This window comes from Acartia tonsa, chromosome 6 (assembly GCF_053477335.1).
Source record: "Acartia tonsa isolate MP-2025a chromosome 6, ASM5347733v1, whole genome shotgun sequence".
Lineage (NCBI taxonomy): Eukaryota > Metazoa > Arthropoda > Copepoda > Calanoida > Acartiidae > Acartia > Acartia tonsa.
The window spans coordinates 40,562,933-40,575,535 of record NC_137265.1 but is presented as its reverse complement, the minus strand read 5'-3'; the positions used below and the strand labels follow the sequence as shown (position 1 = coordinate 40,575,535).

General features: G+C 34.1%; 1 protein-coding gene across 1 annotated transcript in view; it reads left to right on the top strand.

Moving 5' to 3' along the window:
• Positions 1 to 12,603, top strand: part of LOC145322667 (small subunit processome component 20 homolog) — a 58,174-nt gene that overhangs the window by 15,546 nt on the left and 30,025 nt on the right. Inside the window, exons 7-20 of the mRNA XM_080164861.1 lie at positions 551 to 632; positions 1,653 to 1,811; positions 2,433 to 2,744; positions 3,217 to 3,937; positions 4,360 to 4,436; positions 5,533 to 5,653; positions 6,001 to 6,151; positions 6,321 to 6,381; positions 6,988 to 7,106; positions 7,887 to 7,983; positions 8,429 to 8,566; positions 9,361 to 9,519; positions 9,794 to 10,350; positions 11,185 to 11,293. Coding sequence (XP_080020987.1) covers positions 551 to 632; positions 1,653 to 1,811; positions 2,433 to 2,744; positions 3,217 to 3,937; positions 4,360 to 4,436; positions 5,533 to 5,653; positions 6,001 to 6,151; positions 6,321 to 6,381; positions 6,988 to 7,106; positions 7,887 to 7,983; positions 8,429 to 8,566; positions 9,361 to 9,519; positions 9,794 to 10,350; positions 11,185 to 11,293 — 2,863 coding nt within the window. The remainder of the gene's footprint in view (positions 1 to 550; positions 633 to 1,652; positions 1,812 to 2,432; positions 2,745 to 3,216; positions 3,938 to 4,359; positions 4,437 to 5,532; positions 5,654 to 6,000; positions 6,152 to 6,320; positions 6,382 to 6,987; positions 7,107 to 7,886; positions 7,984 to 8,428; positions 8,567 to 9,360; positions 9,520 to 9,793; positions 10,351 to 11,184; positions 11,294 to 12,603) is intronic.

Below are 12,603 nucleotides of genomic sequence, written 5' to 3'. Positions count from 1 at the left end.
TAGATCATCTTCAACTAGGATCTATATGTACATCCCTCAAAAATAAAAAAAATGGTCATAAAGGGTTTGCAGATACTAAACAATCAGATATACGTTCATCAAATATCTTTGCATCTGGCATACCAATGCTATTCACAATATTTCTAATTAGAAAAGATTTGCGGTTCCCCTCAAAGTGCTAATGCGAGCACTTAAACACGCCCCTTTTCTCTCTTTATTTTCATTTTATTTAAAAATAAATGGGTGGGTTCCATGCTCGATAGGCACTATGAGGGAAAGCATTAAAAGATGCTTTCATCGTTTTTTTCTTGCTCTTGATTAAAAGCATAAAAAAGGCACCTAGTTTATACTTCTTTCACCAATTCAAAAAATAATTCAATGATTTCTCGTCATTTCTATGGCCTTTGGGACATCTAAAATAATGGTCCCCATAACGTTTGTATTATGTCTTTACACGAAAGGATAGTAATACTTTTTCGATGAAAAGAGGCATCAGTTTTCTTGAAAACTAATCTTGTTGTATTATAATCCTGTACTATTTGTAATTAAGGTATCTTGGAGCAGATGCTATTTCCTTTCTATACAGAAAAGCCAAGGATAAGAAAGAATTTGCCGAAATCATTTTGTCTAAGGTATTATTTTTAAAGGCGAAGCTTTTCTATAAATAGGGTCGGTCCGTCCGTCCGTCCGTAACGGATAGCTTTTTTCGTTAATTTAGACATGTTAGAATTGTCCTATCGATTTCAAATTTTGCATGGTGATTCCTTTAGTAGTTAGGTACGATTTAGAAAGCGTAGCAACTCTATAATCATTACCAAATGTCCGTACGTCCATTTAAACATGTTGATTTTTTTACTTTTTTAAATAGCTTTTTTCGTTAATTTAGGCATGTTAGAATTGTCCTATCGATTTCAAATTTTGAATGGTGATTCCTTTAGTAGTTTGGTACGAGTTAGAAAGCGTAGCAACTCTATAATAATTACCAGAATGTCCGTACGTCCATTTTAAACATGTTGATTTTTTTTACATTTTTAACAACAAATTTGTATGTAACCTAATTATCTGATTGGTCTGATTTTTGGTATACTGATTCCTGGGACAACAAAGTACAAAATTATAAGCGAACCAACTCTATAATCAAGTCCTAAAAATGTAAGTATATTAATAATCATTATCCTGTATCAAGCAGTTCTTCAACAAATTTACTTACAATTTTGCTTATACATTCGCATTCTGATTATTCAGTTCTGACATTATACATGTGTTCATGTCCGTTTGTCCTACCGTTTCAGAGCTTCGCTTTTATGGAAGTTGTCATCCTTGTTATTAAAATAATTTTTGTTTTGTGTTTTAATTTCATCCACTTACCATTGACAGAAGTTAAAAATCAATTTCTCATTTTCTTCATCGACGTGGGGAGTTTTATATAAGAAAAATATATTTCGTGGTTTTTAACAAATTATGCCTGTTCTTCCAGAGTGCCTTATTTTTAAAGATAAATGGGCCAAGACTAGATGGCATAGTTTGGGTTGATATCGGGAATTTTAAACTACATGTTTATAGTTATGAACTATGACTGATCTCAAACATTTTTCCTTGCATTTCTTCTTCTTTTAATCTTTGTTCAAATAAAACTCGAGTAATTATTTTAGGTGGAGGATGCAACAGATCCTATAGCTGTTGCAAAGCTTTTCTTCGAGAGTTTTAAAGCTGTGGATGGCAAGTTTAATTTCCAGCTGGAGAGCACCCTGGACATTCTTCTGGAGATTCTACCTGGCCACCACAACTCTATTCTCATACAATTAATTAAGGAAAATTTAGGATACTTTAAGAGTTTGGGAAAAAAATTTGGTGTTTTAAGTAAATAAGGGAATCGGGGGAAATGTCAATTAGTACAATCTTTATTTAAAAGTAACAGGAAGTCTGTTTGTACCAAAGGATTTCTTTAACTGTTGGACCAATTTATATGACTCTCCTAAACAGAAATGCTTCTTATAGTTCCTTGAAAGGTTTATATTTATGTTGAGGGAGGGTAATCGCCCTCTAAACCCTATAACCCTTCTCTGAAAAAAATTGTAATGTGCAACTATAATGTAATGTCGAGGATCGACCGACGCCCCCCTCCCTCAAGTTCCCCTATTGGCCTCTAGGGCGTAGCCGCTAGTTATAAATATACTAAAAAGTAAAAAGCCTAAAATCTATAATATACCTTACTAGCTTATTAATAACATGTTTTTTTAAAATTAAATTAAAATTATTTTCCAAAACTTAAAACTTGAAAAATTACTTTATATTTTTGGTCATGATATTTTAAAGTGTAAGTCTAGGAAAAGCAATCTGGATCGTATTTTTCCGCTATTTTAAAACCTAATATACGAATTAAAAAGAAAAAAAATTGTATTTCTGAAAGTACCCTAATAATAATATTATAGTTTGTGTGTGAGCATACCACCCATGAATTTATCAAGCCAATCCAAGACAAACTATTTGACAAGATCAAACAAAACTGCGCCAATCATCTCATTTTCCTCGACTGTCTCAACATCCTAATCAGCGCCAACAACGGCCTCCTTGTCAGAGACTCGGCCACATTGGCGGATTTTCTGAAAAGCTGTACACCAACGGATAAGCAACCATCGGCTAATCTGTTCAAATGCTACAGAAGTTTGCTCTTGGAGAGTATAGATAAAAGTTCAGAGGTTTATGAGAAATGTATTGAGCTTGTTACTAAAAGTAATTTTGAGGTAAATATTTTGATATTAATAAAACGATTTAATTCTTATAATGAACATATATGGTTCTGCTTTGCAGTGTAGTTTCTCGGCTTTTCAGTAAAGTTTACTCTATTACAAACTGTCACTACTGTATTTTTGGTCAGTCTTTAGTTGAAAAGTTACAAAAATACTTGGAATTTTTGTTATATACAGATTTTAACTTAATTGAAGGTCGCACGAATAGGCACTTAAAATAGCTGAAAATACGTAATTGTTAAGTCTGACTCAGTAGCCAAAGATAACCAATGAGAGCATTTTTTTGTTGCCTATTTTTCAGCCAAGGCATTTACCCTACTTGTACTTTTAATGACACACGCTGCCTGGTATAGTATCATTAGGTACAATTTTTAACGTCTCTAGTATGCTGTTCTGTGGTCCTGGCTCGAACCCGATACCAAGCCGACATGTTGCCATTTACTGATAACAAACTATATAATTTTAGGCTGATCTTGTATGTGAGTTAATGAATGAAGTTATAGAGAATCCCATCTTTGATGAATACTACTTCAAACCCTACCTAGCTTGGGTTCAAACACACATTGATACCAACTATGACTTAATCAGCAGACAACTGAGCCATATTTGCATAGTCAAAAGCGAAGCTACTCCCAAACTTGCTTCTGACTTGGAAAATTTAAAGATTTTCACATTAGACTTTAATCTAGTGCCAGCCCTGAGAAAGGTCAAGAATTCTGATTTGTTCACAAATAAGATGGTAGAGAAAATCAATGTTTCAAGCAGCAAAGACACGTTAAAAGAAAGCATTATTATCTGCAGATCATTCAAGCAAGTGGACAAAGCAAAATTGACTTCCCTCCTCGATGAAGTATTTCACAAAATCGTTGATGAGAATCTTGAGGACAAATTGGAAGTGTTACCAGTAATAATTACCGCTCTTTTTGCCCTACATTCAAGCTCAAAAGTGGCCTCAATGATTAATCTTGAAAAATGCGCCAACCTCTTTGTAAAAAATCCCGCAAATGTTTATGTACTCCAGATGTTTGACTTTATGTTGTTGTTGCACTTGTTGCAAGATTCGGCAGATCTTGGTGGCACGGACAAAGAGAAGGTTTTCACAGCCCTGGTAGATCATTTGGGGTCGTGGGAGCCCGTAGCTAGAGAAATAGCAGTGCACGCCCTAACCCTGGTTATTCCCTTGTTAGGTAAGATTGTTATTGTGTTAGGGAAGGATATTGCATCTGAAGAAATTTTTTTTGCCTCTTTCATTATTATAATTGAATCAAAATGTATATTTTGGACGTAACCTATCTCTTTACATTTAAAATTGTTGGATCATGGAATGATAACGAAGTAGCTGGTTTCTTCGTATTTTCACAGTAGCTTTTTTTCTATTTCTAACCCCTGCAAGTGACTCTAACCCTGCGGGGAAGTCATTATCATTAAAATAACATAACCTAAAATAACACATTAAAAGCTACTGAAATAATAAGACGAATCCGCTACTCCGTTTTCTTACCATGATCCAAATTGTTTTCCTTTTCCAATGAGCTTATTAAAAAAGGGTTTTGAGAAAACTAACAACGTTAATATTATTAGAATTTATCCATTATTTTTTTTATTTAAGGTGATGAAAATTTGGGTGAAAATAGAGAAGCTGTTATCGATGTTGTGAATAAGCTTCTTTACATACAGTCTATCCCGGTAATAGTTTAATTAATATTATTCTCGTATTCATTCGAATCCTGTGGATAGGAACCGGTTCTCATCCATACGAAAAAACTATTTCTAGCATCGTATTATATCCAGCTTTCTACGAATATAAAAATGTACAAATGCGCCTCAGGAATAAAAAAAACTAGTTTTAATCTTATAATTGTACATTCTATATCCGCGGAAAGCCGTCTATAATACGATGTGAGAAATAACTATTATTTACTAGTCTATAACACTGACTTGTCCGGGCGAACATGTCATTTACTCAAACTCATTGTTTCTGTTTTTGTTAATTGACCTTCAGTTTATTGGTTAAAATATTTTAGGATGGTCCCTCTTTTTTTTGGTCAATGGCCCCTTTCCTTAATGAGGGGGGGGGGGGCGGATATAGGGATTTGATTCTTTAGACAGTCGTCTAACAACATATTATTAATTTTATCGCAATTTCTCAGTTTTTCAGGCTCTAAATTCAAATGTCAATTCATTTCTTAATTATTTTTTAGGGCTGGCAATCCGTCAAATTTTTGGACTGGATTCGGATTCTTACAAGAATCCGTCAAAAAAAACTGCGGATTCCGATTCTTACAAGAATCCGTCAAAAAAAATGGCGGATTCCGGATTCTAATAATATTTTAAAAGGTTTTTTTTAAATTAAAAAAATTAAGTGCTACATAGGTATGTCCTAAAAATTAATTTTCTTGGTGTTCTCTATAAGTCACTTCCAAGAATCGAACCAGATTTTTAAAGATTTTATATATAATGATGATAATCTTTGCCTTTAAAAAGGGGGAGTTGAAAGAAAAAACTCAAGACGCTGATTTTAGCCTACCAATTAAGAATCCGAATCCGCTATTTAAAAACGGATTCCGGATTCGGATACGGATTGCCAACCCTATTATTTTTATTAGTTATTTTGGCTCTTTATTATTTATTGGATGGCCCCTCAGTTCTTATTGAAGTATTTTACGAAATGCGCCGCTGTGATTGGCTGAAATTCTGCGCGGGGTGATTTTGCGCACCATTCAAATGATTTAAAGATCCAGCTCAGTATTGTTGAGGAGTTAATTTATTTCTATTTTCACAGGAAGATTTCCACGAACATCGGGAAAAGTTGAATAATATGACAAACTTGTCTGCTGGTAGATTACCAGAAAGTTTTCAACGACATGAGAAGTTGATGGCTATTGTGCTCAAGTTTTTCCTGGGTAAGTTCAGTTTTAGTTTAGCTGTTTGAAAAGAGTAATTGTAATAAGTATAGATGTATAACCCAGACAACTACCTGGCCCATTGTCTTGGGGACCTTTTTCGTCTGCTAGCAAACTGCTTTCCGCTTTTTTATAGCGACTTGTTTGTGTTAATATTTTGATGCTACACATTTTTAACAATGATTGGTTAGAATTCGTACAGATACACATTTTGAAACTAAAGTGCAGTTTTTTTTTTCTTCATATTTTTAGTTCAAGAAATCTATATTCTATACCTAAACAGTTGATTAAGAATAAAAAAAACAACCCTAAAAAGATTAAATTGCAAAAATATTTTTAATATTTAGGAAGCTTGTACACAAACTTTACGATGCTGTGGAAGCCTCTAGAAGATATTATTGTTGGATACGCACACTTTGTCAATCCAGAAATATTTTGGAACATCTACTCGGCTCAAATGAGAAAGGCTTATCAAGATATTGATGACCTTATAACGAGGCAATTTTGCATTATTTTTGAATTATTTCGCCATTTTTTTTAAGTGTTTTACGGTTCTTTTCTTGAAAATAGTATCAGCTGGTGTTTTCAGTACACTTTATTTTTCATTTTTGATTTTTCCCCCATACATTTTTTGTCATTTTAAAAAGTAATGTAAATACATTTCCAGTGTGAATGAAAAAGGAGAAGCTATCGTTTCTTTGGATGGAAGGAAAGTGGACTTTTTGAAGGTAAACTTATTTTCTATACAGGGGTGTATATTCTACATGGGATCCCCTGCTCAGCGAGGGGGGGAAATAAAAAATAAGTGGTTGGAGGGAAAAAAATGTAAAATTTAAGAAAACTGAAAACATTTTTTCCATTCCCCCCTCCCTCCTTGGTAAAAAAAAAACTAAAAAAATGTGTGGTAGGAGGAATAAAATAAATAAAATGTAGAGTTCTTTAAATATTTTTCCATTTCCCCCCCTACTTGGTGAGAAAAACTAGGGGGGGAAAAAATGAAAAATTTTGTCGCAGGGAAAAAAAATAAATCTTTTGCAGAATATACACACCTAGCTGTTTCTATAACTGGCCCATGGAGTTATTTAAATAGCTAGAATAAATATTCCAATATAGCTTCGAAAACGATTAATGTCCGCTGGATTAGAACCGGTTCCGATCCATAATGAAAGTCATACATAGTATTATAGACAATTTTCTACGAATTACAAATGAAAAATCATAATACCAATACCGGTCATGTTTTCTTAAAAATTTATATTAGATAAGATATACCTAGGCATTTTAGGTAGATAGTTTTGTTAACAGAAAATTTTAAAGGAATAATTTGCTTTTAGTATCGAAATAGATTGTGGTTTTTGATGGGACAATTTACTGCTGTAGCTGAACCTCACCACAGAGAACTAGTCGCATTTTTTCTGGACGGTTTCAAACATAAAGAATATCCTGCCCTATGGTAAGATATATTAAACAAAGGAGACAACATTCATAAAGGGAAGCACTGGGCTGGAAGGACCAACAAATATTAACACATATAGAGTGTTAGAACATAATTAGTCAAAACAAATTGTGTGTAAAGGGGGGGGGGGGCGGGTATGATCCTTTTTTTGAAACCAAAAATAAAAAATATACAGCACTAAAATTTAGCATGGCATTCGCTTTAAAGAGGAACAATGTGTAACTGCAAAGAAACGGTGGCGAAACCGCTGCTTTTGTCGAAAACCGTCGTTATTATATTTCTAACTAGCGGCTACACCCCTAGAGGCCTCTAATGTTAAATTTTTGGTGTTTTAAAAAATAATACGATACCTTGCAATGTTGCGAATGAGTCTCTATCAAATTGCTATTATACTTTGCAATGTTAAGTAGGAGTCTCTATTCGAGGGGAAAAAAATTCGATTTATTGTGATTTCTCTTGGGGGGGTGGTGGTACCCTCCCTCAAAATAGTTATAAACCTTTCCGGGACCTATGAGAAACTAGATGTTAAGGAGAACCCGATCGGTTCAGCGGTTATTGAGATCCTTCGGTACAGACACACAAACACTCAGACATCCTGTTACTTTAGTATAAGGGTATATTACTGTTTAAAAAAATGCATCTCTTAACCGTTTTTCTTATGTAGATATCCCTTTAAAACATCCTAGATAGCAAAAAATTAATGATTCAAATCCAAAAGTGTTTTTTTTTTTAAGGAGCAAATCATTTATTAACTTAAAAAATTGTTTTATATTATAGGAAACTGAAGAATTCGTCAGAATATTACAAGAATGAAATTGGTCAGGGCTCTTTCAAATCTGTAGTTGCCCATCTTACTACATTTTCATCGTTTAAGGTATATTGAGGTTTTCATTTAATCAAACATATATATTTTATGCTTTCAAAGTCTTAAACATTCGTTTATTTATGAATTTTCTGTTATTCTTTTTTTTTATTGATGTCTAAATTAGTATACTATCCCCACATTCCCTCCCCATCCCCCAATCAAGGCGAGATAAATCAATCTATTATTACTTGGATGTTGCACCAGATTTTCATGTAGTCTGATAAAGTGATGCTGCTGGGTAAAATAATAATACCCCACATCCACCCCCTTTACCCCCTCCAATCCTCTCTTACTGAAGGAATAAACTGACCAATAAATAAGGTTCATATTAGTAAGCTAAATACACGACAAATTTTAACTTAACATAACATCCACGTGTGTTATATCCATTGCGAGATATTTAAATATTTCCGACCAATTTTGCAAAGTTTTTATAAATAAGCTGTATTTTTAGAATATCAAAGGGTTTGCCCGACAGAATGAATTGCGAGAAGAAATGCTGAACCTGTTGACATCCAGGTTTACCAAGGTTCAGACAGCTGCCATCAATATTCTGGCTTCCATGGACATAAAATTCATTCTACCTTACAAGGTAATCCTACCTGTTCTATGCATTTAGCTTTTACCCTTCTCAACAATTAAGAAAAATTAATTCTTTCTCGTCATTTGTATGTTTGTTTAAAGAATATATAGATATATTTTGCTGCATAACTGATTTTTTTCTCGGGTGAAATCGTTAGAAATGATTTCTATTCGTTCAATGTATCAATAGGATGTTTTGTTTATCTAGGTAGGAGGGGCAAAGTCGAGCACTTTTTAATTTCTAATTTGAGTTTAGAAAAAAGGGGCGGTCATTTTTTATTGGGAGGGTGGAGATACCCTCCCCCAGAATAGTTAAAAACCTTCCCTGTAACTAAAATAAGCTTCATTGTAAAGGAGAACCATATCGGTTGAGCGGTTATCGAGATCCTTCGCTACAGAGAAAAAAAAAACTATCCTTATAATAAAGTAACAGTATGTTTGTGTGTTTGTATGTTTGTACCGAAGGATCTCGCTAACCGCTGAACCGATCGGGTTCTCCTTAACAGGGTAGATTCTCATATGTCCCGGGAAGGTTTATAACTATTTTGGGGGAGGGTACCACCACCCTCCCTAGAGAAATTAAATTTTTTTAAATTTCTCGATTTTAGAAAGAGAGTTCAACGAAAAATAAACGTCAAACGCAAAATAGCCTTAAATATAAAAAACATTTAAAGTGCCACTAGAGGCCTCTTGGGGCGTATCCACTAGTTACTTTATATAATAGAATATTCGCTTTGGTTTCAAGACACTGGGATATCAAAGCCTTTGGCTTGGATTTTAAAAATTAAATTTTTCTTTGCCTAGGAACAACTGAACTTCATACTGGAAGATGACAATTTCCAGAAAGGATTGCAAGAATTTCCCCTGGCTGAGGACACCACCAAAATTAAGCCTGAGCACAGAGATGACCTCCTCCCCATTATTTTCCGCATTTTGATCGGAAGAATGAAGAGTGTCAAAGGAATACTTTATGATTATTAACAGCGGTTGCGAGGTTGGGGGGGGAGGGGAGGGTATTGTTATAACCTACCCGAGACTGATTTATAAGGAACTTAACTTAAAAGTACAATGGAGAGCTAGATCTTAACCACTAATTTTAATCCACAGAAGGGTTAATTTTGTTTACCATGATTGAGGATGTACATCAATTTATCTGCCATTGTCTTAATCCGCAAGATCCCTGCTTATTCCTGTTTCTTAAAAAAATAAATCATAAAGTTTTTTTTGTTTTTAAGGAGGTGGAGACAAGAAATTTGGCGCGGAAAGGCGTAAAATCCAAGTACTGCGTTATATTATGGACTGTTCCGCAGAGCATATCAAAATATTTCTAGGTTTTCAGAACGACAACGTGTACAACGATTGTAATTTCGGAGACGGCAGTGTCATTGACTTCATTCTCGCCGGCAAACCTGCCCCAAAGATGGAATTGGCCAAAATTAATGCAATTGTACTAATGACCAAGGCCACCCTCATGACACTGGAACAGTTTATAGCGTCTAATTGTGATTATATGCTTGAGCTTATAATATGGCTTGGATATCACGTAGATGCAGCTTATGCTACCTCTGATGATAATGCATTAAAAATAAAAAAGAATGTTAAACGTGAATCTTACAAATTGATAAAATTATTCTTCGATATGTTTCCTAATTATGATTACAGCGACAAAGTTGTGGACGCGATATTTCAATGTTATGTTTGGAGACCTTTGAACATGTTTTGGGCCTATGACCGCAGTCCTTCGGGTCTTCTCAATCTGGTTCTCACCTGGGCCAAGAACAGACAGTTTCACAGGTATTTATAAAATATTGTAGGTAGGGAAAAAAGGGATTAGATAGATAGACATTAGACAATTACCGATAAAATGATGTACATCCCCAATGATGATAAACAAAATTACCTCTTATGTAGATTAAAATTAGTGGCTGAAACATTCGGAAACTGAACTATATGAACCAACACTTCATAATTCAATAAAAGACCCCAAAGTTGTTAAGTAAACGAACGTAGTTCTAAAACAATGAAGACTAGTGTGATCAACAGCCCATTCTCCCTTCCCTCCCAGCACAGATTGAATGACATAAATGTTTTTTTTTGCAGATTAAATTTGACATTTTTACTAATACCCAGTACCAGAATAATTTTTAGTATGTATGTTATGATCTCTCAAACGCCTGGACCGATTGATCCCTTGTTTGGGTATAACCCCCCCCCCCCCCAACCTTATAGATATGGCCCTTAAACAAATAGGTCTTACTATAATTATTATTTGCTGACTTACATTTATTCTCAAACGTTCTTTTTTTAATGTTACTTTGTATTCATACTAGCGGATTCGCCCCCTAGAGGCCTCTAGGTGCACTTGAAGGGGAGAGATGATTCCCAAAACCCATTTTTTAGATTTAGATATTTAAAAAAGTAAAAAAAATTGGAGGGGGGGGGGGTGGGCGAATTCTCTATAGTTATAAACCTTCCCGGGACCTATGAGAAGCTACCCTATTATTGAGAACCTGATCGGTTCAGCGGTTAGCGAGATCCTTTGCTACAAGCAAACAGACAGACAGACATCGTTCTACTTTGTATTATAGATAGATTAGTAAAATTAATGTTAACGTTGATTTTATTTAGATTCTTCTTCAAAGCCGACCCTACCACCGGGGCAACATTACTGCCAAATATTGTTCAGATGTTAAATAACCCTAAAGCTCATGAGAAAGTAATTCAACCTATCCTTCAGGTAACATTATTTTTTTAAAGCGAAGCTTTTCTATAATTAGGGTCGGTCCGTACGTCCGTCCGTCCGTAACGGATACCTTTTTTCCTTAATTTAGGGATGTTAGAATTGTCCTATTGATTTCAAACTTTGCATGGTGATTCCTGTAGTAGTTAGGTACGGTTTAGAAAGCGTAGCAACTCTAGTATAACATTACCAGGATGTCCGTACGTCCATTTTAAACAAGTTGATTTTTCAACTTTTTTAACAACAAATTTTTATGTGATCTAATTATCCGATTGATCTGATTTTTGGTATACCGATTCCTGGGACAACAAAGTACAATATTATAAGCGAAGCAACTCTATAATCAAGTCCTTAAAATGTAAGTATGTCCTTACACATTATAATGTATCAAGCAGATTATCAACAAAGGGGGGGGGGGGGCACAGCGGTCTAAGGCCGGACATTTGGCCAAAAATCAACATTGGAATTCCTCAAAATTAATAATTTATTTTGAAAATATATACCCTATCTTATATGAAACCGAAGAGTTTTTGTCTTTTTAACTACTGGTTGATGAATTATGAACTTTGAAACATGAAGGTTCAGGATTATTTTCACATCATGAATTTTGCCTTTTGAATTTTCACCATCTTTGGAAAAAATATTTTTTTTCAGTGTTACATTGATACAATGAAGTTTCTTAACCTATTTATATTCATAATATTACATGATATATTAGGAAACTGGGGTTTTAGATTTTTTAAAAACTTTTTTTTATCCATTTTAATTTTATAGTTGTTTTTTAAAAAGATTATGTCATTTCCTAAATATTTTTGCAAAAAATGTTGGCAATAATTTTCAGTTTTTTAAGTTTTTCACCAAAAACCGGGCCCCGCAACATACCAAACCATATATTATTCTTAATATACACTGACAGGTATAATGCCATAGTTTCATGTTTAGTTTAGGTTGTTGCAGGGCCCGGTTTCTTTCAAAATTTTAACTTTAATTTTAGGGGCCAGACTCTAAAATTCCAATATAAGAAAAACATTTTTTTTTACAATTTTTTTATTTCCTCTGTTAATTTTAATTTCTGATGCATTTAAACTGCCCACAAAGAGCCTATGCTAGATTAAGAGACTTTCAGAGATTTAAAAAGAATGTTTTAATTTTTTTAAGGGGGGGGGGGGAGGTTTAATGCATCCTTTTCGGCATCCATGCGCAAATGGCACTTAAAATCGGAATTTCGTTATTAAACTTGGCATGAGTATTCCTTGGTAGGCCTATTTTCCATAAATCAAACAAAAAGGTGGAAAAGTGATGGCTAA